Genomic DNA, 26,342 nt, shown 5'->3' with positions numbered 1-26,342 from the left:
GCACAACATATTAGAAACAAGGTCCGCTAGCAACTGGTGATTTGCCAGCAGAAGAAAAACAAGTGAGGTCAGGAAAGAAAAATATGTCTTTCAGACATTTGTCTCCTAGATGACTTTCAGACAGTTTAAGCAGGTCTGACTCAGGTCTGTCATGAGATTTTGATGACCAAATTAGGATGACCTAATAATCCTGCAGATCTCTGTGAACAGAACACACCGAGACTCCCAAAAGTTGCAGGTTCTCAAAGGATCTCAAACAAGAGCATGTCCCAGGAATCAATACCCCTAGAAACTAGCAAGGCCCTGTTCTTTGTCACCTGTGTATCTCTGCACTCACCTTTCTTCCTTTGCAGATGAGAAAGTAGTCTCAGAGTATTAGAAACATACCCACTATTACCAAACAGAGCTAGGGCTAGAGTACAGAAACCAGGGCTCGAGGCCCCACAGAGAGCAGGGAGAGCCAGATAATCCTACCTTGCCATCCCACAGGGCACATCCAACACCCACCACCAGCATTCATTTCCTTCTAAAAGGGAAGCATGCACGTGGACACCCTTTGAGAGTAGTTTTGACAGAGACCCACTTTATTTTCAGAACATACTATAAAAACGCAAATAATTCAACCACCATGCAAACTATATTTCACCTACAATTTTCATTCTCTCAGATCACCAATTCAAGATGTAATACCTTTTCTGCCAGCTTTTGATTGTCCTCTAGAATTTTTTACTTCCCCTTCTTTGATCACTGTCATTATTTGCTGTTCTTCCTCATCTGCCTCCATGTCACTGTCCAGGTAGCCGATCAGAAGTTCTGTATCTGTTTCTATGTCTTCAATTGCCAAATAAAAAATGTTTTCTCCTTCCTGAGGCAAAAAAAAAAAATCACACAAAACACTGAGTTATTAATTACTTTTTCTTTCTGACAATAATTAAGAAACTATGTTAAGATTCATTAATTAAGTACCATATGCCCATGAAAAGTTACCATTACATCATTGTTTCACATCTCCAACTAATCTAGATGCTGAAAAAAGGAAACGTAATATTCAGACATATGACAAATAAAATACAAATATATATATATAATAAAGAAACAGTGACATATTTAGATTGGTGCAAAAGGAATTGCTGTTTCATACCATGAATTTTAAATCATATAACTAGGCTGAAATACATCTTTATTAATCAAAATAGGAACCATTACAATCAACACATTTTTGCCAATGAGAAATAAGTTTGCTTATTGCTGTAACATAAAAATCTGTGCTTTGGATTCAACTCTTAGAAAGAATTTTCTGTATCCTGATGGTTGTGGAAATGTTTTCCCTGCAAAAATTGGTTGAGATGCTTGAAGAAGTGGTAGTTGGCTGGTGAAAGGTCAGGTGAAAATGGGGGATGAGGCAAAACTTCGTAGCACAATTCATTCAACTTTTGGAGCGTTGGTTGTACAACATGCCATCAGGCACTGTCATGGAGAAGAATTGGGCCCTCTCTATTGACCAATGGTGGCTGCAGGCATTGTAGTTTTCATTGTATCTCATTGATTTGCTGAGTATACTTCTCAATGTAATGGCTTCACCAGGATTCAGAAAACTGTAGGGGCAGCAGACCACCAAACAGTGACCATGGCGTTTTTTGGGGGGTAAGTTTGGCTTTGGGAAGTGCTTTGGAGCATATTCTTGGTTCAGCCACTGAGCTGGTCATCACTGGCTGCCATACAAAATCTACTTTTCATCACACATCATAATCCAATCAAGAAATTATTCATTGTTGTTGTGTAGAGTAAGAGAAGATGACAGTTCAAAATGACGATTTTTTAGATTTTTGGTCAGCTCATGAGGCACGCATTTATTGAGCTTTTTCATATTTCCAATTTGCTTCAAATGCCAAACGACTGTAAAATGGTCAATGTTGTGTTCTTTGGCAACTTCTTCCATAATTTAAGAGGATCAGCTTCGAAGATTGCTCTCAACTGGTTTTTGTCAACTTCTGATGGCCAGCCACAATGCTCCTCATCTTCAAGGCTCTTGTCTCCTTTGCAAAACTCCTTGACCACCACTGTACTGTATGCTCATTAGCAGTTCCTGGGCCAAGTACATTGTTGATGTTGCAAGTTGTCTCGGCTGCTTTACGGCCCATTTTGAACTCAAATAAGAAAACTGCTCAAATTTGCTTGTTATCTAATATCATTTACATAGTCTAAAATAAGTACAAAATAAACAGCAAATAATAACTCATTAGCAAAAAAAAAAAAAACAAAGCGAGAAATGCACATTAAAATGATGTATAACATAACCACATTTAAGAATGTATGCCAATATCAAAGGGCAAATTTCAACAATGCAAAACCCCAATTACTTTTGCACAAACCTAAAATATTTATCAAATAAAATAAGAACTGCTTAATTTTAAAAGATGAATTTTGCATTATTAATATTCCTTATGTAAGTAACACCATATAGAGGCCCATAAATCCAGTAGAAAAGAAGTTTGTTAAATAAGTGTCATTTATTCTCCGAGTCAAAGAGTAATGAGATAGCCATGATTTCATTATGATTCACATTAAGTGCAAAATTGGTAAAACAACAAAAAACAAACAAAAAAATCTTTCAAGTTACAAAACAAACCAGAGGAACTGCAAACAAACCCAGAAAGAGTTTCCAAAAAGCTGAACAACAGATAGAGAAAAAGACTAGACATCAGGGAAGTTCAAGATGTTACATGAGCCAACACATGTACCTCACCTCCTCAGTCTCTGAAATTCCACTGAAACAACAGAAAGAGAGAAGAAAATAAAACATGGTCCACCATCAACATACCAAAATTTTTTAGAAAATTTTAGAAGATAGAAATCAGACAGGGTTGAATTAAGAGATAACTAAATGCAGAGAAAACCTCAACCAATAACAGATACAGTTAGAGGAATGTTGCAAAGAACCTTCTTCCCAAGGAAACCCTAGAGAAACTTCATACTTGAGAATCAACTTTTACAAAAAGCACCTCTGGGTCTTTTACCAGGGAAGCCAGAACTGGGGCTGCATAGATAGCTGTCCACAGGAGAAAGCATCAGAACTGCTTTCTCTTACATAGTTGGGATTTGTCCTGGAAGGGCTCCTAGTTTGGCTGCAGAGGATAAAGCACTGCCTGAATTTATTGACCCTTCACAGTGAACAGAGAGAGGAAAAGACAAAGAAAATAAACTCCACCTAGGAGTGAAATTCAATAAAGCACACAATAAAGAACACAGAATAAAGCCTTCCTTCCTTTGGCAATACTAGAGCACTTATATTAGGGAGGTGGAGAATGAAGGCCAGGAAGTAAAAGAAAGAGAAGGAGTGAGAAGGGAGGAGGAGAACGTATAATGAATGTATACATGCTTGTGTGAATACACAAACAGAACCCTGAGAAAAACTGTTACACAATTGTTATTTTAGAAGGATAGGAGGAGGTAGTCTATATTCAATATTGTTTTAATTTTTTATAACAAGCATGCATTTAATTTGCAATTTTAAAAACAATATATAGTAGAATAACTAAGGAAGTAACAGAAATGATGGCCATATTCATCAAATACTGTAGAAGGGAGGCTTGATTCAAAAGTTCAAAGCACCGAAGCAAATCTAAACATGAGCTGCAGTTATTTAAAGGACGTTCCTGTAATATCTATAGCATTCTTGGAAGCTTTTGAATTTCATTATCACCAGAAACATAAAAAGCTCTTGATTTAATTGAGAACTCTGAATTAATTTCTGTGCAATTTCTACTCTTAGAGCAACGAAAACAAATAAAAAGCAATACAGACTCTCAACAAAAGGTCTCTTTTTAAATCAACACAGAGGCTGCACTTTCAAGGATTTGAAAATACTTGCTAAGAGGGTTACCCAAAGAAACAAAGAGCTCATCTAATGAACTCTACAGAACACAATCATAAATCTTAGTACTAATCTGATCAATATGCAAGAAAGTTAATTGAAACGTCTTACTGGTATATTAGCCATCAATTTTGTGGTTCCCTTCACAGCACCAAGGAAAGATAATTTTTAATTTAGAAACACAGTAATGTTACATTGTAATCATAAGACATAGCATGTCTATTTAGGGGCACTCTGGAGTAAAACAACTGAATATACCAGTTAAAACTTTACTCCAGTAAAAGTAATGGCAGCATTACAGGCTCCTAGAACCAACCACGTTTTCTCTTTATACCAGAAATCTGATACGAAGAGGAATTAATTACAATTATTATTCCAATCTATTTATTTAATGGGGATGTCCAGATATCTATCTATATATCATTCCTAACTCTGCCCAGACCAGCAGTCTGGTCCTTTTCCTTTGCCACTGCAATAATTTTACGAAGCATCCTCTAAAGTTGCTCCTTAAACACACTGCACAGCCTTAATCACCCTACAACTCTTCCTCTTGTTGCTATACTTCCTCAAAACCCCAATTTTCAAAGCCTGATTCTTAACTCTGGAGCCCTCTGGAGCCATTTTCCCACCTGCAGGCTCATTCCAGGCCCAGTCTCCAGCCTCAGGCAGGAAGGATTTAAGGAGCACTGGCCTAACACTGACTCGCATCAACACCCATGGTCATTAGCTGGGCTCTGACCTTTTGCTCCAACTTTGATACTTTTAATATTCTTATCCTGAGAGCAGGTACTTATTAGGTACATCATTTCAGGTCACTGGCTTCATGGCTTATTCCCCGGAATAGAATTCCTCCATAACAGCATCATTGCCTTATTTGAAGAGTAAAGGCCTTCCTGTGAATCCACCTGGGAGCTGGCATCCTGCTTATTTTTCACATATTCCCTACTGCCATGGCTCCAGGTGACTGTGCTGAAAACACTTTAGCTGAAAGAAAGGTGGTCAGGATCATGGTCTGGCCAAAGGTAAATATCCCTCAGCCCTCGGTTTTCATAGTGGTGGTAATTGGGGTACCACATAAACTGAATGACTTTACAACTGTCATTCCTCACTTGCATTATGTTCTTTGTTCAGAAATTTTCAGGCATTTTAGTCCAGCTTCATTTTGTTTTCTTTCAGTTGTAAATCATTTTCACCTAGTTATTTTTACTGTAAGCTAGGAACAAAACCAAAACATTGCAGGATCCTAACTGTCCAGCAATATTATATCTAACAATTGGTTTTAAAAGAAGATGCATCCAATGTCATTTTTATACTATACACATGCACACAGACAAGAAAAGATGTGGTAGGATATATAGACAAAGGTGTTAACGGTGCTTACTTCTAAGTAGAGGAAATTGTATTCTGTAGAGTCTTCTCCTTATCTCTATTTATGAGTTACTGAGAATTAGCATTATTACTTTTGTCAAAAAGGAAAATAATAATACAACAACTATGTTCCTTGATATAAGTAAGCAGTACTGCATGGTGGTTAACAGCACAGGCTTTAGGCAGCCCTGGGTTCAAAGTCTTAATCTATTATTTTTTTTTTTTTTAAGATTTATTTAGGTATTTATTTCTCTCCCCTTCCCCTTCCCTGTCCCCCTTGTCTGTTCTCTGTGTCTATTTTGCTGCATGTTCTTCTTTGTCCGCTTCTGTTGTTGTCAGCGGTACAGGAATCTGTGGTTCTTTTTGTTGCGTCATCTTGGTGTGTCAGCTCTCCATGTGGGCGGCGCCATTCTTAGGCAGGCTGCACTTTCTTTTGCGCTGGGCGGCTCTCCTTATGGGGCGCACTCCTTGCGCATGGGGCTCCCTTGCGCGGGGAACACCCCTGCGTGGCAGGGCACTCTTTGCGCGCATCAGCACTGCGCATGGGCCAGCTCCACACGGGACAAGGAGGCCGGGGGTTTGAACCGCAGACCTCCCATGTGGTAGATGGATGGCCTAACCACTGGGCCAAGTCCGCTTCCCTTAATCTATGATTAATCATTCATGTGACTGAGCAGAAAATGTAATCTCTCAAACTCAGTTTCCTCAACTCTGAAATGGAAAAATTAATAATGCCTATGTCATAGGATTATTGTGAGGAGTAAAGTTGATTATATACATACATATATATATGTATGCATGTACATATGAAGTCTAGCACAGTCCTGGGACACAGTAAACATTCATGAATGGTACTGACTATTATTATTCTGAAACAATAATAGAAGTCAGAGGTTGGAAATGTTCTTTTTTTTTTTTACAAAATCACTTTCAATTAAGCTATCACACAAACCTAGTTGCTTGGCAATGCTGCTTTCAACCACATTTCATTTGGTTCTTAGCCAAAATATAAAGCTGCTCCATTGCCTATCTATCAGAGCCCTCAAACACCCTGCCCTGGATTCTTTGCTCTTATGCTGTGTTTAACTGCTAACTTGCTAAATCAGTTACTCTGGTTTAAATCTCCTGATACCAACTGTTTGTCTGAAATATGCCTAAAGCGACTTTTTTAGTTTGCCAACGGGCTGCTAATGCAAAGTACCAGAAATAGGCAGCTTTCAAAAAGGGGATTTATTTGTGGTAAAAGCTTACAGTTCCAAGGCCAAGAAAAGTCCAACTGAAGGCACCATAAGAGGTGCTTTCTTACCCAAGTCAGCTGCCTCGTGGTGAAGCAAAATGGTGGGCAATCTCTGCCCTCCATTCCAGGCTGTACTGTCTCCCAAAGCTCACCTGGAGGCAACCATGCAAAGGACTGGTCTCTCACCAGGCCTCCTCTCTCAGGCATGGCTTCTCCACTTTCTTCCCAAGTTTAGAAGTAACCTATCAGGCATAAGGCTCATCTCTCCCTGGGCTTCAACTCTTTGAGGCTCTCCTTTCTCTCATGGGTAGGATCAAATATGGTAGAGCTCTCTTTTCCTGTGTTTCTCCACTTATATCAGACCCAGAAAGAGGGTGGAGACTAACCTGAGTCCCACCTCACTGATATAGTCCAATTTGAAAGGGTCTCACCCCCACAGGAATGAATTTAGTTCACAAACATAATCTTTCTCTTTTGGGGATTCATAAAAGAATTTCTAAACTGCCACAGTGACCAACCGTACTGTTTGCCTGCAATTGAGGGGCTTCCTGGAACATGGAACATTCATTCAGTGCTCAAACTGGGAGAGAACCTCAGGCAAACCAAGACAGCTGGTCACCCTAACTCTACCTTTCATGCTCTCAGAGTCACATTCTTCATTCCACTTAAAACTTAAGTCTCCCTCTCCACAAGGATGTTTTCCTTCTAGCTCCACCCCAAGCTCAGTATGCTCAACCTTGAGACCCAGTCATCTCCCCAGATACGATTACAATGGATTATCAACAGATTCTAATCATCTAAACCCCTTTCTTCAGCTTATCCACAACTTTCCTCAAGATGAACTTGCCTCCTTTTCTTCAATCAAACTGGGCACTGCCTCTCAGAAACCAGTGACTCATTCCTGCGTTAGTATAATTCAAAGACACCACCTGGTCTCCCTTCACTGCTACAACTTCTCAGCATCCTCAGAGGACAGCTCAAATTATACCTTCTCTATGATCCCTTCTCTAATGCACTTAAATTCATGTAAGTTATCTCACTAGCAGCTCTCTATATAAACTGCCTTTAACTTTAACTGGACAATTAATTATATGATGATCATAACACTCCTGGTGAATTTCCAAATCATATTAATTTATTTCTATTTTTGTCATTTTATTCATGTGACGAATGAACTTCAAATATATGTTGTTCCTGTCTCCTCAAAAGATGAATTCTTCAAGGCAAGACTTAGTGGACAAGACTTAGCATGCATTTCCTACAGCACGAGCTATGCTCAATAGTTACAGAATATTTCTCAAATAATTAATAGGAACAGAGGAAAACAAAACACTTATTTGACAAAGTTAAAGCACTGATTAAAAAGCTCTAATATTTTTCTTTATTTATAGCTTGGGGGCTATTACAATAAGCTAAGCCATAGATACTGGTGACTCAGCCAGGATTGTAGCAGGGGAGTAGTGGAGGTGGTCAGAAGTAGTCAGATTCTGAATGTGCTTTGAAGAGAAAGCAGGCAACATTCCTGACAGATTGTATATGGAGTATGCGAGAAGGAGAAAGGTCAAAGATGAGTCCAAAGTAAAGAAGTTTTCCCTCAAGCATTTACAGATGTTGCTCCACTTAAAAATAATTCTTAGGGATTCAAAATAAAACACCAACTATGAATGTCTACTTCAAATCCATATATTCCTTTAGGCATAAATGTATTTTCTCATGGTCCTTCATTCAGGAGCTCAAAAGTGCCAGTCAATTCACCCAGTTCTTTAAAGCTAATAATTATTAACAAATTGGTACATCCATACAATGGACTATTTTAAAAAATGAACACACCTTGAAAAGACATGGAGGAACCTTAAATTTGTGTTGCTAAGTGAAAGAAGCCTGTCTAAAAAGGCTACTTACACTGTGATTCCAGCCATATGGAATTCTAGAAAAGGCAAAACTAAAGAAAGCAGTTGCCAAGGTTCACAAGGAGAGAGAGAAGGATGAACAGGTAGAGCAAAGGGGATATTTAGGGCAGTGAAACTATTCTATTATACATGACATTATGCATTTGTCAAAATAGAAAGAACTGTACAACACATAGTGAACCCTAATGTAAACTATATACTTCAGTTAACAACAACTTATCCATATCGGTTCATCAATTTTAGCAAATGTACCACACTAATGCAAGATGTTGATAAAAGGGGAAAATGTGTAATGGGAGGAGGAGTAAAGGGAGGGAGGTAGAGAAGGTGGGCATATGGGAACTCTCTGTAATTTCTGTTCAATTTTTCTGCAATCCTAATATTATTCTAAATAATAAAGTCGTTAATGAAAAAAATTAAAGAATAAAAAAAAAAAGAAAACCAAAGCAAATGGACCTAACTCTATACCAAATTAGTACTATAACTACCAGAGCAAAGATTATTTCAAGTGATCTCTGAATGCAATACTCTGACTATATATCCTTAGTTGGATAATGTCTAAGACAAGAACTACAAAGAAATCTAAAACTGTACTCTGTAGCTTTACTGTTAGTAATGTTGATATAATTTTCTTTTTATTATAATTTTATGTCTATTGTAGAATAAAGCAAACAAATATATTAGTTTTGTTAGAATGAAGATTTTAAGGATAAGAAAAAGAGACATAAAATAAAAGAACTTGGGGGAAAGCAATAATTTAGCTGAGGTGATTCAACAGGAAGGTCAGAGGTAGTACAGTGTGGTGTGACCACTACAGAGCATTCTCTGGAGGCAGGGATCCACAAAATTCTTATGTATAAAAGCAACCATTTCTGAATTCAAAAAGTTTAGAAGGGTAGTAGCCATATAAATATAGTAGTGTTGAAATAAAATTTCAATTGTCATGAATATTAACTGTTAAAACATATACATGGTCTTCAAGCATCACTGTAAAAAATAAATAAATAACTATCATTCATATCTGACCCATACTACTATCCCATTATTGGCTCACCAGGGTTTCTCACCACTCAGACTGGGAAGTTTCATTACAGAAAATCAGTCCATGGCAAATGGTATCTTAGCCCCATACCAGAAGAAAGAATCTAGGCCTTAGGAGGCTGGCTGGATGAGGCAGCCAGCAAGATAGACTAGAAATTAATACAACTCTGCCACTTTCTGGCTATGTTGCCTGTAACCTTGGGCACCTTCTTTATTCCCCTGGGCCTCACTTTCCTCATCTGCAAAATAGAAAAAAATAATACTTCCAGATTTATTTATGCCTTGGACCTTACTGCTAAATCTGATAGATGGCTTAAAACACTTAGAAGAAATATCTCCATTTATGTGGCACTTCACAATTTCCTAAAAGTTTTCTTGTATTAATACTTTATTTCATTAGATCTCCATAGCACACTTGTAAGGAGAGATGGAAATGTCACAAACACTGGACAGTTAAGAGGCTTTGATGTCAGACCTGAATTTGGTTCCTAACATAAAATGTATTAGATACGTATCCTTAGGAAAGATAATCTTAACTTCTTCTAGTCTCAATTTCATGAGCAGCCTTTAGTACCTACCTTAAAGAGTTACTCTGAGGATTAAATAATATAAAATATATATAGTATGGCTGGTAGATAATAGGTACATAGGAAACAGTTAGCATCAGGGTCTATCTCCAACACAAAATCATCCAGCTCAACTGCTCCATCCACCTGCATTTTGCATATAGGAAAACAGTATCAGAGATGTTAAATAAATTTTAACAGAGAGATAGTAAATACTAGAACTAATATAGATCTGAAGCCAGGAATAAACCAGGAGAATAGTCATGGAATGGCCCAGTCAGGAATGAAGTACAATTAGTTCATCTAAACAACTATAATTTCAATTCCACTAAATAAAATATTTTCCAAATGAACCTAAAATAACCCAAGGATTTTAAGAACTAAAGGGAATTCACCCATGCAATATTTGATTCTTTGTTTACTTTTCAATGACTCACAAAATACTTTTGTTTTTCATGGTCAGGCACTGGGCTCAGAACCTATTACTCTGTGGCATCAATAATAGGCACAGAAGGAACTTACATTCCAACGTGGTATACAGTAGGAAAAACACTAAATTAGAAGTCAACAGACTGTTCTTCTGGCTCTGGCTTTGCCACTCTTGGGCCCTCTCACCTTAGAAAAATCTCTTATCATCTGTAAAATGATGGGTTTGGATTTTATTATCTCATCCCTTCCAAGGCTAGAGTCTATTACAAGAGCATTAATCTCATTATTATGAGATCCTAGTTAGTGAATCTAAAAGAAAATCTGACTGTATTTTCCATATCAAACCTCACCCTATTAAAAGAAAGTTTTGGTGTGTGTATTAGTCTGGGTTCTCCAGAGAAACAGAATCAAAAAGATGTGTGTGTATGTGTATATACACAAATATTATGAAACGTATTATAAGAATTGGCTCACGTGATTGTGGGGATTGGCAAGTCCAAATTTGGTTTGTCGGCCACAACTTGGGAACTCTGATGAAGGTTTCAATGAATTCCTCAGGAGAAGTTGGCTGGCTGAAGTAGAGATATAGAAATTGTTCTTTCTGGCTGCTGAAATCATGAGTTCTCCAGGCCATCAACTGATTGGATGAGACTTCTCTTAGTTGAAGACAATCTCATTTGTTGATTGTAGATGTAATCAGCCATAGATATAATCAAATGACTAATGATTTAAATCTATGACCCTCACAGTAACAATCATGCTGGGCTTGCCTGACCAAATTGAACACTATAACCTAGTCAAGTTGACAAATTAACCATCACAGAGTGGAATTAATGAAAACAGTTAACTAGAATGTCAGATATGCTGGAACACACAACCCTGGAAGACTGAGGACCCCTTCACTGAAACTACATAGAATAATCTAAAACATCATTTGATAATATTTTATCAATCCCCTATCTCCCTTCAATATCCAGCATTATTTATAAACTTCAGGTTTCTCTTACAATGTGTCCATTGTCTCTTAAGTGTCACATCTCAATACAATAGGTATCATGAGTTCATGCATTTGAGGTTCTAGTTATGCTATTTCAAACAGCAAAAGTAACTCCCTCTTATTCTGCAAGAAAACACTAATCCCCACTGTGTGCAAATAAATATAACTCCAGAAAAGGCCATGGATGATTTGGTATTTCAGCTGCATGTGTCTGTGACTTAACTTGGTTTTATTTACTTGTTGGCAGGCTGCTCTCCACATGTGGACAACGTTAATAAAAACAATGATTGTGAAATTGGCAAAAACACAAATTCATTGTATTGAAAAGGCAGTATAAGTTGTAAAAATCCAGACAGTTCAGCTAAAATGACTAATGGATAATCAACGCAAAAGGAAATTATCTTCAAACCAATTCTTTTTGGCTTAGAAATTTTAAACCAGTGTGGCCAGGAAAAAAGATTTGAATGGCTACTCAATAATCAGTAGAAGTAAGAGATAAGCAATGAAGGTGGAGAAAGAACAATATAATGAAATATTAATATTAGGAATTTCGGGGAAGCGGACTTGGTCCAATGGATAGGGCATCTGCCTACCACATGGGTGGTCCCCGGTTCAAACCCCGGGCTCCCTTGACCCATGTGGAGCTGGCCCATGCACGGTGCTGAGGCGCGCAAAGAGTGCCGTGCCACGCAGAGGTGTCCCCCACGTAGGGGACCCCACGCACAAGGAGTGCGCCCCGTAAGGAGAGTTGCCCAGCGCAAAGTAAATTGCAGCCTGCCCAAGAATGGTGTCGCACACACGGAGAGCTGGCACAACAAGATGATGCAAAAAAAGAAACACAGATTCCCGGTGCCGCTGATAAGGATAGAAGCGGTCACAAAAGAACACACAGTGAATGGACACAGAGAGCAGACATCTGGGGGGTAGGGGGGAAGGGGAGAGAAATAAAAATAAATAAATAAATCTTTAAAAAAAAAAGGAATTTCATATTTAACATCCTCTCACTGAACTCTTCTTGAGTGAAACCCTGAATAGAGCTCAATGTACAAAGGTGACACCAGGAAAATATTTCCACAGTAAAATTCACAAAATATATTTTTATACTAAAACTACAACCTTTAAAATGCAACATAATTTATTCACTCTCTTACTAGTGAGAGGAGTATACCAAGCTGCTATGTAATTTTAAATGCTGCCCATAGGGGATGTTTACCATATCAGTTTTGACCAGGATACTTGCACTGACACACGAAATGTCAACAGAAACAAACGGAACCACACCCAACCAGAAACTTTAAGAACCATTGTGTGTTTCAGCCAGTGCTCTTGTCCCTTTCCTATGAAAACTGATGTTCCTATTAAGGGCTGCTCCTTTAGACAACATGGAGAACCAAGCTGTAGACAGAGTTGCAGCCTCCTGGAGTTCATATACTGTGTGAGAGAGAAATAAATTTTTGTTGCTATAACCAACTAAGAACTTAGGGTTTTCTGTTAGAGAAGTCCTCCTAGAAAATTTGACTGATACAATATTTTCTAAATCATTTAAAAAATTATTTTCTTGGAGAGTAATTAAAAAATCGTGGAATCAAGAAAACAATTGTATTGGTTTGCCAAAGGGCTCCCAAAGCAAAGTACCAGAAATCTGGTAACTTTTATAAAGGGTATTGATTTGGGGTAAAAGCTTACAGTTCCAAAGCCAAGAAAAGTCGAACTCAAGGCGCCATAACAGGTGCTTTTTCACCAAAGTTAGCTGCCATGTGTTGAAGTAAGATGGCAGACAATCTCTGGATGGTCTCTCCTTCCCCTCCAGGCTTCCTCTCTCGGGCTCACCTGCTCTGCTTTCTTCCTGATTTCAGCTGCAAGCTGTAGGTGTAACTGAGGTTGGGTCTCTGCCCCCTTGTTGGGTCTGATGTAAACGGAAACACAGAGAAGGACTGACAGAGACAGACACAGGAAGAGAGAATTCTGTCATTTTTTTAAGAAGTATTGGGAACTGAACCCATGACCCCATACATGGGATACAGGTGCTCAACCACTGAGCTATAGCCACTCCCCAATAAGAGTTGATTATTTTGTTTGTATGTTTTTATTTTGTTTGTAGGAAATGCCAGAGATTGAATCCAGGGCCTTGTACATGGAAGGAGGCATTCGACACTTGAGCTACATCTGCTCCATGTCATTTTTTTATCCTGCCGTGTGACAAAAAGGAAAAGACTCAACTAGCTGAGGCCCTGGAGAGAGATGAGCTATTTGCCTAATAGCTTATAGCTGAAACAGAGAAGAAACCAGAACAGTCAAGACTGATACAACCGTCCTGGAAAGTGACAAGCCCTATGCCAGCCTGCAGCTGAAATCAGGAAGAAAGCAGAACAGGTGAGCCTGAAAGAGGACACCTGGAGAGGCACAGACCAGGCAGAGATCACTTGCCATTTGCTTCAACACATGGCAGCTGACCTTGGTAAGAAAGCACCTCTGATGGTGCCTCAAGTTGGACTTTTCATGGCTTTGGAACTATAAGCTTTTACCCAAATAAATATCCGTTATAAGAATCAACAGATTTCTGGTCTTTGCATCGGCAGCCCTTGGTCAAACTAATACAGAAACTGGTACTAGGAGAGAGGGGTCATGCTGCTGCAATTACCAAAATAGCTGGAACAATTTTGTAAATGTATAAGGAGTACTTTTGGAAGAATTGTGAGATGCTTGATAGAAAAGTACTAGATTGTTTTAAAGTGACTGTTGGTAGGAATATTGACCCAAACATTACCTCCATTGAAGACTTGAACAGAAATGAAAGCTGGAAAGAAAGTAATCCTTGCTTTGAAGTGGCAGAAAACATGGCAAGAGTGACTCCTGATGTTAGATGGAAGGCAGAATTTGAAAATGACAAACTTGGACACTTAGCTGAGGAGATTTCCAAAGTAAATGTGGATAATATGCCCTGGTTTCACCTTGCAGCTTATAGCAAAATGTGAGAGGATATAAGCTGAGAACTGAATTGTTGGGCACAAAGAAACCAGAGACTAATTTCAAAAATTCCGAGCTTCCAGTAAATAAGCCTCCAAAAGATATTGGCCCATTTGAGGAATTAACTAAACTTGGAACTTATAAGTCAGGATCGAAAATTCAGTTATCCAGGAGGAGACCTCTGTAATTTTTTTATCCTACCATGTGACAGAAAGGAGAAGGCTCAAAAAGCTGAAGAAGAGATGAGCCATTTGCCTGATAGCTTTCAGCTGAACTTGGGAAGAGAGCAGAACAGTTGAGACTGAGACAGGAGGCCTGGAAGGAAATAAGCCCTATGCCAGGGAGAGAGGACTAAAGGATCACTTAAGCACTAAGCCACAAGAGGCTGGGCACATGGAACTCAAGAGGAAAGGTGAGCCCAGAGGAAGGAGAAACATGGGTGTAGATGGGCAGCCATCTTGCTTCATCACACAGCAACACACCAGGATCAAAAGTAACTGACTTTGATGAAAAAGCACCTCTTACAGTGCCTTGAGTTAGACTCCTCACAGCCAACTTTTACCCCACATAAATACCCATTATAAAAACCAACAGATTTTTGGTACTTTGCATCAGCACCCCTTTGGCAGAAAAATACAAGAGTTGAGGCAGAAAAATGATAGATTCATTTAAAATAATGAATAGTGCAGGATAAGCTGATTTCATGTTTAGAGTGTATTAACCAAATCTTATGAGAAAAATGAAGTTACCAACGAATGCAAATAAGATTACCTTCTTCACAGCTTATACTCAACAGTAGAGAAAGAAAAGTTTAATATGATTCCTAAAAATAGGATACTATATTAAACAAAAAAATCAAGACTATAAACAAAGAATATCAATTGCAACTCACTAACATATATACATATCCTTCTTTGTGGGATTGAAGCAAAGTCAGCAATGATCGGGACATCTCATAAAATAAATCTAACAACATGTAGAAAAGATTCAACAGAAAGAAAAATGTGAAGAATAAAATGAAAAAGTAGTTAAGTAAAGAAAAAGTGCTCTTCCCCAAAGTCGCCTGAGGTGATCTCTGAAAATGGTTCGCTATTCCCTGGACCCAGAAAACCCCACAAAATCATGCAAATCAAGAGGTTCAAATCTTCGTGTTCACTTTAAGAACACCCGAGAAACTGCCCAGGCCATCAAGGGTATGCATATTCGAAAAGCCACCAAGTATCTGAAAGATGTCACTTTACAGAAGCAATGTGTGCCATTCCGTCGTTATAATGGTGGTGTTGGCAGGTGTGCCCAGGCTAAACAGTGGGGCTGGACACAGGGTCGGTGGCCCAAAAAGAGTGCTGAATTTTTGTTGCACATGCTTAAAAATGCAGAGAGTAATGCTGAACTTAAGGGTTTAGATGTAGATTCGCTGGTCATTGAGCACATCCAGGTGAACAAAGCCCCCAAGATGCGCCGGCGCACTTACAGAGCCCATGGTCGGATTAACCCATACATGAGCTCCCCCTGCCACATTGAGATGATCCTTACTGAAAAAGAACAAATTGTTCCTAAACCAGAAGAGGAGGTTGCACAGAAGAAAAAGACATCCCAGAAGAAACTGAAGAAACAAAAACTTATGGCTCGGGAATAACTTCAGCGCACAATAAATGCAAATAAAAGTTAAAAAAAAAAGAAAAAGTGAAGTATATCAGGAGCCAGTGACTACAGAAAAAAAAAAACAAACTATACCTCACATTTTTATTTAAAACAAGTTATTAATACTTACAGGCCAAAACTTTTTAGAATAAGATAATGCTATGGAGGATAGTAAATTTCTTTTATATATCAGCAATTCAATGGCACATTGTTTTCCTAAAGCATATTTGTTCTATTTCCCTTCTGAATCTCTTAGCTGACCCCCATTTAACTGATCCCCAGATCTGAACTAAGCCCAAGGCAAACTCCTCACAGATAGGAGGCTGCTTTGGGGTCTGCCCTCTGTTTCTACCCACTGACTTACATGCTTGCTTACCAAGACTTAATTATGAAAAAAAAAAGACTTAATTATGGTGGTTTCCATACCTGTTTATACCAGTTATACAAGTTACTGTAATTATGCAATTTAACTAAATATTAAATAAAATAAAGATATGAGTAAGAAAAAATTAATCAAAAATCAATCAAATGCTTTAAAATGACTCAACTATAAGTCTGTGAAAAAGATTATCAGATTATAACAAACAAATTAATTATAAAAGATAGGGGAAGTCATAAATCTGTAGAGATTCTGTACTCAGCTTGTTCTGCAAGTCTCACCCACATAAAAAATTGTAAATCTGGATACTTCAAGGAGTAGTTATGAAAAAATGGACAGCAAACCCTACATAGAGAAACCATACTCAGAATCAAAGAGGCATTAGTCCTAGATTAAAAACTCTAAAGAAATTCATATTTACAAAATTGTAATTAAAATATATGTTTAAAGTACCAAATTTCATGATCTCCTACTAAAATGAACTTTTTCTATTATCTGAGCAATAACTGGACTGTATCACATCAGAAACGAGCATTTCAAACAAATTATCATATAATCAAATATGGGCAGCAGGTCCCTCACAGATGCCTCCCTAACCATCTGTATGTTCCTATCAGATCATTTAACACACTGATCTATAAAGATCTCTTTATTTAGCTGAATTCCCAACTAGGCTGTAAGATCAATGGAAGAAGGAATTATATCCACAAATTACATAAATCATCATTCCCAAAGTATTTGCCATTCTGAATTGCATGAGAATTAGCTAACCACAGGTCTCTCTCCCCTGCCTCTTTCATTCCACATAAGTTTGTTTAGATCCTTGAGGGAAGGCAAACAGCACCTGGCACAATGCTTGGTCACTAAAGACCATCAACAAAGTATCCACCTGATGGAACTAAATATGGAAAGAAAATATTGCAATTTCCCTTGAATTAACAAAATATTAAAGGCAAGAATATTCTCAAAAATGGAATGTGGTACAAAAGAGTTGTAGAAACAATTTGATATTCCCATAAAGTCTTAAAAATTCAAAAGTAAGTCATTAGTTGGAATGTGTTTTAGCCAAATCTAAACATGAGAACATATTAGACAGACATCGCTGCTTCCCTGAAATAAAACCAGAATTGGACCAGGCATAACCATTCAACACACTGAAAGTTAATTCAAAAACCTACTAGAGTTGTCATATACTTCCAGGGAAGATGGCAGATTAGGAAGCTCCAGGACTCAGTCCTTCTATCAAAATAACCATAAAGCAGGCAGGAACTGTGTGAAACAATTATTTTGAAACTCCAAAAGTCAGAAGAACACTATATAGAATCCAGGAAAGAGTAGAAAGAAGGGCCTGATCAGTTAATATAAAGAAACTACATTGCTTTCTCCATGCAATGGCTATCAGCATCCATCCTCCATTTTCACAACAGACCTATACAGGGTCCAATACCTGTTTTGAAGTTGGTGACAGAAAGGGACATAAAAATCATCTTCCCCAAGAACTCAGGGGTATGCATGACAGATCACTGATCACAGTATTTGATTAGTGAATTTGAATCACAAGGCCTGTCTCTGAGGTAAGGTATTGCTTCAACCTGACCTGGACAAAGGCACTAGTAGCCATTGTTTCAAGCTTCCCAAGGGTAGAGGTAGTAGAGAATTAAAGATGCAGGGCTTCCTCAGGGCTGCAAGGGAAAGTAGGCAGGAAAGCTTACTTTGGGGGAACCATCAGAGAAGTTTTTGGTGTCCTTCATGATCCCCTCCACAGGGAAGTGTGAAGACAGTATGAGCCCCTTCAAGGTCTCTGATTCTGTTTTGGCTAGGAAAGACCGAATTGGGAAAGACCTCCTCAGAATGCCTCTTCTCCCATTATTTGTCATCCAGGCAAAGCAGACTGCGACAATGAAAGGAGAGTAAAAAAACAACAGAGGACAGTCCAGACAAGGACAGCCTCTGTGACACGAAGGCTGAAGCTCAATAAACTCTCTGTCTTAATACCAACTGTTTACAAAACCAAGAAACAAACATCCCTCGGAGTAAATCACAGACATGACACTTTAAAACACTAAAATGTACACTGGACAATTAAAGAGTACAAGGCAAACAAAGAAAGAGGAAAAGATTGTCATTCCAAAGGAAGAGAATAAAAATACAGAAACAGCAATGAAGAAGACCAGAATATGGACATATCAAACCAAGCCTTTCAAAAAAATGACCTTAAAAACACTAAAAGAGATGAAAGAAAATATAGTGTGATAGTTCGGCTATTTTGTCAACTCGGTCAGGTAATTGTGCCCAGTTGTTTGTTCAGGCAAGCACTGAGCTAACTATAATACAAGGGCATTTATGGACTTTAGTCACCATTGACTTTACTGCAGTGGAAAATCATAGGTAGCTGGTTATAATTACATCAGTCAGGGAGACTGCCATCAGCAATGAGTGACACTTAACCTAATCAGCTGAATGCCTTAAAAAGGGAAGTGATTCCAGCATTGAATGAGAATTTCCCAACTCATCTTTGGACAGCCAACATCTCCCAGAACTCGTCAAGAACCTTCACTGGACTTTCATTGGAGCTCCTGGTTGCAGTCTGTCCTGCGGAACCTGGACTTGTGCATCCCTACAGCTACGTGAGAGACTCTGATAAATCTCTTACTATTGACAGATATGTTGATTCTGTTTCACTAGAGAACCCTGAATAATACACAGAGAAAGAACTAAAGGATATCAGGAAAACAATGAATAGACAATATCGCAGTCTAAATAAAGAGATAGAACTACTGGCATTGAAGACCACATTAACTTAAAAAAAAATACCCAGGAGGATTTTAAGGGCAGATGGGAGCAGGCCAAAAAAGAATCAGTGAAGTTGAAGATAAGACACTTAAAATGAGTCAAAGTGAGAAGTGTACAGAAAAAAGAATTAGGAAAGTGAAAATAGCCTAAGACATCTATAAGATATGATCAAGCAAACCAACATTGCATTATGGGAGGTCCAGAATGAAAACAAAGAGAGAAAGGAATATTCTAAGTAATAATGACAGAACTTCCCAAATTTTGCAAAAGATGTGAATATGCAAATGCATGAAGCCTAGAGAACACCAAAAAGTACAAACATGAAGAAAAATAGAGCCAGTAATATACTGATCAAGCGCAAAGAACAAGGAAAGTTCTGAAAACCGCAAGAGAAAAGCACTGTTAAGTACAGGGGAGTCCCAATATGAATGAGTGTAGATTTCTCATCAGAAGCCATGCCAGCAAGAAGGGTTGAAATACCAAAATGCTGAAGGAAAACAAGTACCAGCCAAGAACTTTATATCCTGCAAGACACTCTTGCAAAAATGAAAGAGAGATTAAGACATTCTTATTTAAACAAAAGCTGAGAGAATACATTACTACTAGACCTGATCTACAAGCAATGTTAAAGGGAGTTCTTCAGACCAAAACAAAATAAGACTAGACAGTGGTTCAAAGCAGCATAAAGAAATAGTCCTGTGGTAAAGATAATCATTAGGGTAATTATAAATGCCAGTGTTATATTGTACGGTTTGGTATGTAACTCCACTTCTTACTTCCTACAGGTGGCAAAATGCATAAAAATAATGATAAATTTATGTTTTTGAACATAGAGTGTACAAAGATATATGTGGTATACAAGCCCAAAAAAAATGTTGGGAGGGAAAAGGGGTATAACAAAAGTATCTGTGCATACTAAAGTAGTTACTTTGGTATCAAACTGAATATATTTAAGGATGTTACATTTTAACCCTAAGGTAACCACAAGGATAACAAATTAAAAATATATCTATATAGAAATGAGAAGGCATGCAATACAGTCCTACACAAGAAAACAAATAATTATAAAAGGTGACTTGAACATAACTTAGGACACAAAAGACTTAAAATGGCTAAATAACAAATTAGCATAAGAAAGACCTGTATTATGAACAATGACTTTAAATGTAAATGGTTTAAGCTCTGCAATCAAAAAAGAAAGATTAGCAGAATGGATTAAAAAAACCAAACATGTCCCAACAATATGTTGTCTGCAGGAGACTCAACTTAAAGTCAAAGATACAAGTAGGTTGGTGGTGAAAGGATGGAAAACTATATACCATTCAAGTAGCAACCAAAAGAGATGTCTATACTAATATCAGAAAAAATAGACTTTATATCAAAAATAATAAGAAGGGACAAAGACGGTGATTATACTATACAAAGACGGTGTCTATACTAATATCAGAAAAAATAGACTTTATATAAAAAATAATAAGAAGGGACAAAGACGGTGATTACATACTGATAAAGGGATAACGGGACAATTCAACAGAAAATGAAACAATTATAAATATATATGCACCTAACAGCAGAACCCAAAAATATATAAAACAAATACTGAGATACCTGAAGGGAGAAATTGACAGTTCTACATCAATAATAGGAGACTTTAACACGCCACTCTCAATAATAGATAAAACATCTAGTCAGAAGATCAATAAGGAAGTACAGGACTTGAATGACATTCATAGAACATAGCAACAAAAACTTACTACATATTCTTTTCAAAGCACACATGAATCATTCTCCAGGACAGACCATATATTGAGTCAAAAAAGCAAGTCTCAATAAATTTAAAAACATCAAAATCATACAATGTATAATATCCAATAATAAAGGAATGAAGCTAAAAAGCAAAAAGAGAGGGAAGAAGAGAAATTTCACAAATATGCTGAAATTAAACAACATATTCTTAAACAACCAATGGGTTAAAGAAGAAATCACAAGCAAAATTACAAAATATCTGAAGATCACTGAAAATTAAAATACAACATATCAAAACTCATAGGATGCAGCAAAGCCAGTGGTGAGAGGGAAATTTAAAGTTGTAAATGCTTACATTTAAAAAGAAGAAAGATTTCAAATTGGAGACCTAACATCAAAACTGGAAGATCTAGAAAAATAACAAACTGAACCAAAGCAAGCAGAAGGAAGGAAGTAAAGATTACTGTGGAGATAAATGAAATAGAAAACAAAGAAACAACAGAGAGAATCAACAAAACCAAAAGTCGGTTCTTTGAAAAGATAAACAAAATTTACAAACCTTTAACTAAATTGACTAAAAAAAAGGAGATTCAAAAACAACAAAAATCAGAAATGAAAAGGAGGGCATTATTACCAATGACAATGAAACAAAAAGGACTCTAAGTGGATAATATAAACAAATGTATGCCAATAAATTGAATCACCTAGATAAAATGGACAAATTCTTAGAAATACACAAACTACTTACATTAACTCAAGAAGAAATAAAAGACCTTGACAAATCAATTACTATCAAAGAGACTGAATCAATAAATAAAAACTTCCCCCAAAAATAAAAGCCAAGGCCAAACAGCATCACAGGGGAATTCTCTGAAACATTTCAAGAAAAAATACCATCAATTTGCTCAATATCTTCCCAAAAATTGAAGAAAAAGAAATACTTCCTAACTCATTCTATGAACCCAACAGCAGCCACATATCAAAGCTAGATAAAGATACCAGAAGAAAAAAACTACAGACCAATATCTCTTACAAACTTAGATATAAAAATCCTCAACAAAATAACAGTATATCAAATTCAAAAGAGTATACTGAAAGAATTTTTACAGGATCAAGTGAGATTTATTCCTGGTGTGCAAGATTGGTTCGACATAAGAAAATCAATTAATGGGATATACCACATTAACACAGTGAAGGGAAAAAAAACAACTGATCATCTCAATCGATGGAGAAAAGGCATTTGACAAAATTCAGCATCCTTTCTTGATGCAAACATTTAGAAAACCAGGAATAGAAGAAAATTTTTTCAACATGTTAAAAGGTACAGCAAACAATCTAGTTGCTCTAGCAAGCAACAAAAATAGTCAAATATACAGAAATAAATCTAACCAAGGATGTAAAGGACTTATACACAGAAAAGTTTACAAAACATTGCTAAAAAATTTTAAGAACATGGAAGGATATTCTATATTCATAGATCAAAAGTTTAAATATCACTAAGATGTCAATACTAACCAAAGCAATTTTTAGATTCAATGCAACCCCAATCAAAATTTTAAAAACTTTCTTTGCAGAAATGAAAAAGCAAATCATCAAATTTATATGGAGGAATAAGGGGCCCAGAATAAGAAAGCCATCTTGAAAAAGAAGAATGAAGAAGAAGGACTCACATTTTCTGATCTTCAAAGTTGACACAAAGTCACAGTAATCAAAGCAGCAAAATATTGGCCCAAGGACAGACATATAGACCAGTGGAATTGAACTGAGAGCTCAGAATTCAACCCTCACACTTATAGCCAACTGATTTTTGACAAAGTGGAAAAGACCACTCTGTTAGGAAAGAAAAATCTCTTTAACAAATGGTGCTGGTGAAACTGGATTTTCATTTGCCTAAAAAAGAAGGCCCCCTATTTCACACCATATATAAAAATCAAGTCAAAATGGATCAGAGACCTAAACAGAAGAGCTAGAACTACCAAACTCCTAGAAGAAAGCAAAGGGAAGCATCTTCAGGATCTTACGTTATGCCAGGGTATTGTAGACTTTACACCCAAAACACAAGTAACAAAGGGAAAAATGGATAAATGGTACATTATCAAACTAAAATCACTTGTTGCCAAAAGGACTTTATAATGAAAGAAAAAAAAACAACCAACACAATGGGAGAAAATATTTAGAAATCTCAAATTCAATAAATGATTAATATAAGTATATATAAAGAAATTCTTCCAATTTAACAACATAAAGACAAACAACCCAATTTAAAAATGGTCAAAAGATTTGAACAGACCTCTCTCCAAAGAAGATAAACAAAAGGCCAGAAAGCACAAGAAAAGATCCTCAATACATCAGCCATCAAGGAAATGCAAATCCAAACCACAACAAGACACCATTTCACATTCTTTAGAATGGCTACTATTAGGGGGAAAAAACGGTAATTTCATAAGTGTTGGAAAAGATGTGGAGAAATAGGGACATTTATTCATTGCTGGTGGAAATGTAAAACCGTGCACCATGTGTGGAAAACAGTTCAGCAGTTCCTTAGAAGACTAAGCATAAAACTACCATATGATAAGGCAATCTCACAAATAGAATACCCAAAAGAACTGAAAGCAGGGCCTTGAACAGATATTTGCACAATGATGTTGGCAGTGACATTATTCACAATTGCCAAAAGTTGGAAGTGACCCAAGTGTCCATCAACATATGAATGGATAAAGGAAATATGGTATATACACACATTTTTTTTCTTCTCTATTTTCTTTTAAATGTTACATTAAAAAAATATGAGGTCCCTATATACATACCCCCCACCCTACCCACGCCACCCCTCGCACATCAACAAACTCTTCCATCTTTGTGGCACATCCACTGCACCCGGCGAATACATTCTGGAGAACCGCTGCAGCACATGGACAGTGGTCCACATTGTAGTCCACACTCCCCCGGTCCAGTCAGTGGGCCACAACAGGACATTATTAATGAGCCATAGAAAGGAAAGGAGTCTTGATACATTCAACAACATGGATGAACCCTGAAGACATCATATTGACTGATATAATGCAGCATATAATTTGTAGAGTATTGAAGAATACCAAGACTCATAAGACTGGTTCCTGTCCTACAGGATACTCCACGCTTTCAGAACAAATGGGACAGTTCGGCTAAATAACAATAAAGGCAATAAAGGCCAACGCAGTTGTTCAGAAATTAACAACCATATAATTTTTGGAGGTCATTTCATGATGAACCTTGTAGGCTGTTTAAGTTTTAGATAAGAATGTTAGAGAATGTGTTAATTTAGTGAAAACCATGCTGCAAAGTTACAGCAATGCAAAATTAAATTAATTCTAGGAAAATAACAAAGATTTGGTTATTACAGGAAAACTGCAGAAAATAAGACTAAAAAAATACTGTCAATTTTTGTGTGGAGGGTCTTACAAGTCAGGCACAGTTTAAGTTTCCTTACAGATTGTAGCAGTTTGGGAAGATTATAGGGCACTCATATGAGGCTGACATGAGAGTTTGAAAGTAGAAACCTGTAAGAAGTTTTGTTTATTTCATCAAATCTGAAATTTAATGAGTTTGTAATATTGCTAAAATAGAGTCTATAGATTTTAAAAAGTAAATTACATTTGGAATAACTCTGGTCAAATAAAATACATTAATCAAGACAAAATGTAAATTACAGTGGTGAAGGTAGACCAGAATGGAGGCATAAGACACCCTAAGGTGCAATTCCCCAACAAAATACTGGAACAACTAGTATAAATTAATGGATCATCTTCCTCAAAACTCATGAATACTCAGAGTAAATGGGCGAATGCCAAAGAATAAAACATAGCTTTAAAAACGAAAGGAAAAGCTCCTGGTGCCCTTGCTCCCCTTTCCCCGTCCACAGAACAGTGTAGAGCCAACCTGTGCTGCCAATATGGGTTCCAGGTCCTGTTCCTGAGAAACAGAATTAGACAATGTACATACTAGAGTGGCGATATGTCCATGATGATCTATTGGGTAGTAGCTGAAAGACTGAACCAAGAAAGCTGGATCTGCATCACCCTCCCAAACCTTGTCCTGCACACAGGAACAGTTTATGGACAAATAAAGGAGTAAAGAAACAATTAGTCAAAGCATGTTGGGGCAAAGGATATTGCCTGCTTTAAGTCATACAATTGAACATCTTGGAAGGAGAGAAATTCTACTTCATAAGGAGTAGTGAGGAACATTCAAATTCCTGAAAATGGGGGAATTCCTTATCCATGACCAAGTACAAGGCCAGGATAAGATTTAGGCTCAAAAATCTCTCTGAACTTCACTTTCACCTTGGGTTGTTCTTCTACATAGGAGGGTTAAACTCTGAAATAGAGCATATATCCAATCAGAACCAATTTGCAAAGACTGTGAAAGGCAGGTATTTTTTTTAGTTGGTTTGTTTTTGTTAGGTCCTGACACTCAAGAAAATCAGTTATAACACTAACTGGATAAACACATAAAGAACAGACAGTGCAGGGATTATATCCCAGAGTAGAGATATTGAAAATGTACCATGTGCAAAATGAAAGATAATAATACAAACCAAGAAACAGAATATGATGGCCCATCCAGAGAAACAAGATAAAAACCCAAAAACCATGAAGGTAGAATGCCAGACTTTGGACATACCAGAAAAACCCAAAAAAAAAAAAAAAAAAGATCTTCAGTATGGTCAAGGAGATAAAGGAAAGCACAGAGAAAGAACTAGAGGCTATGAGAAAAACAATGAATGATAATAAAACAAACCCCATAAGGAGAAAGAAACTTTTACAATGAACCAAATTGAAATACTGAAGTTGGAGACCACAATAACTGAAATGAAAAATTCCCAGGATGGTTTCAATTGCACTTGGAGCTGGCAAAAGTAAGAATCAGTTAACTCAAACAAGATAACAGAAATGATTCAGGCTGAGAAGCATAAAGAAAAAAATAATTTAAAAAAGTAAAAGCCTAAGAGACATGTGAGACACTGTCATGCAAACCAATGAGCACATTACATGAGTTCTAGAGGGGAAAAAAAAGAAAGGAAAAAAAAAAAAGGCAGAAGAGCTATTCAAAGAATTAACTTCCTAAATTCAACAAAGACATGAATATGAACATTCAAGAATCCCAACAACCCTAAACTAGATAACTCCAAAAGAACCACATCTAGACACGCAAAAACCAAACTTTCAAATACAAAGACAAGGAGAAAGTTCTGAAGCTACAAATGAGAAACAATGAGCTATGTAAAAGAGAATCCTAGTAAAATTAAATGCTGCTTTCTCATCAGAAACCATGGAGACAAGCAGGTAGTGGGACAAAATCATTAAAATGATAAAAAAAGAAATTGCTAACCAAGAATTTTATATCTGATGAGAA

At 37.1% G+C, this 26,342-nt stretch overlaps 1 protein-coding gene across 11 annotated transcripts in view; it reads right to left on the bottom strand.

The window, feature by feature from the left end:
* The window catches only part of PRDM5 (PR/SET domain 5), a 291,517-nt gene that overhangs the window by 173,871 nt on the left and 91,304 nt on the right, over positions 1 to 26,342 (bottom strand). For all 11 annotated transcript variants that reach the window (XM_058293289.2, XM_058293285.2, XM_071214900.1 and 8 more), the window contains one exon: positions 691 to 865. In XM_058293289.2, the coding sequence (XP_058149272.1) occupies positions 691 to 865 (175 nt within the window). The remainder of the gene's footprint in view (positions 1 to 690; positions 866 to 26,342) is intronic.

The sequence above is a fragment of the Dasypus novemcinctus genome, chromosome 1 (genome assembly GCF_030445035.2).
Source record: "Dasypus novemcinctus isolate mDasNov1 chromosome 1, mDasNov1.1.hap2, whole genome shotgun sequence".
NCBI lineage: Eukaryota > Metazoa > Chordata > Mammalia > Cingulata > Dasypodidae > Dasypus > Dasypus novemcinctus.
This window is presented reverse-complemented; position numbering and strand designations above follow the sequence as displayed.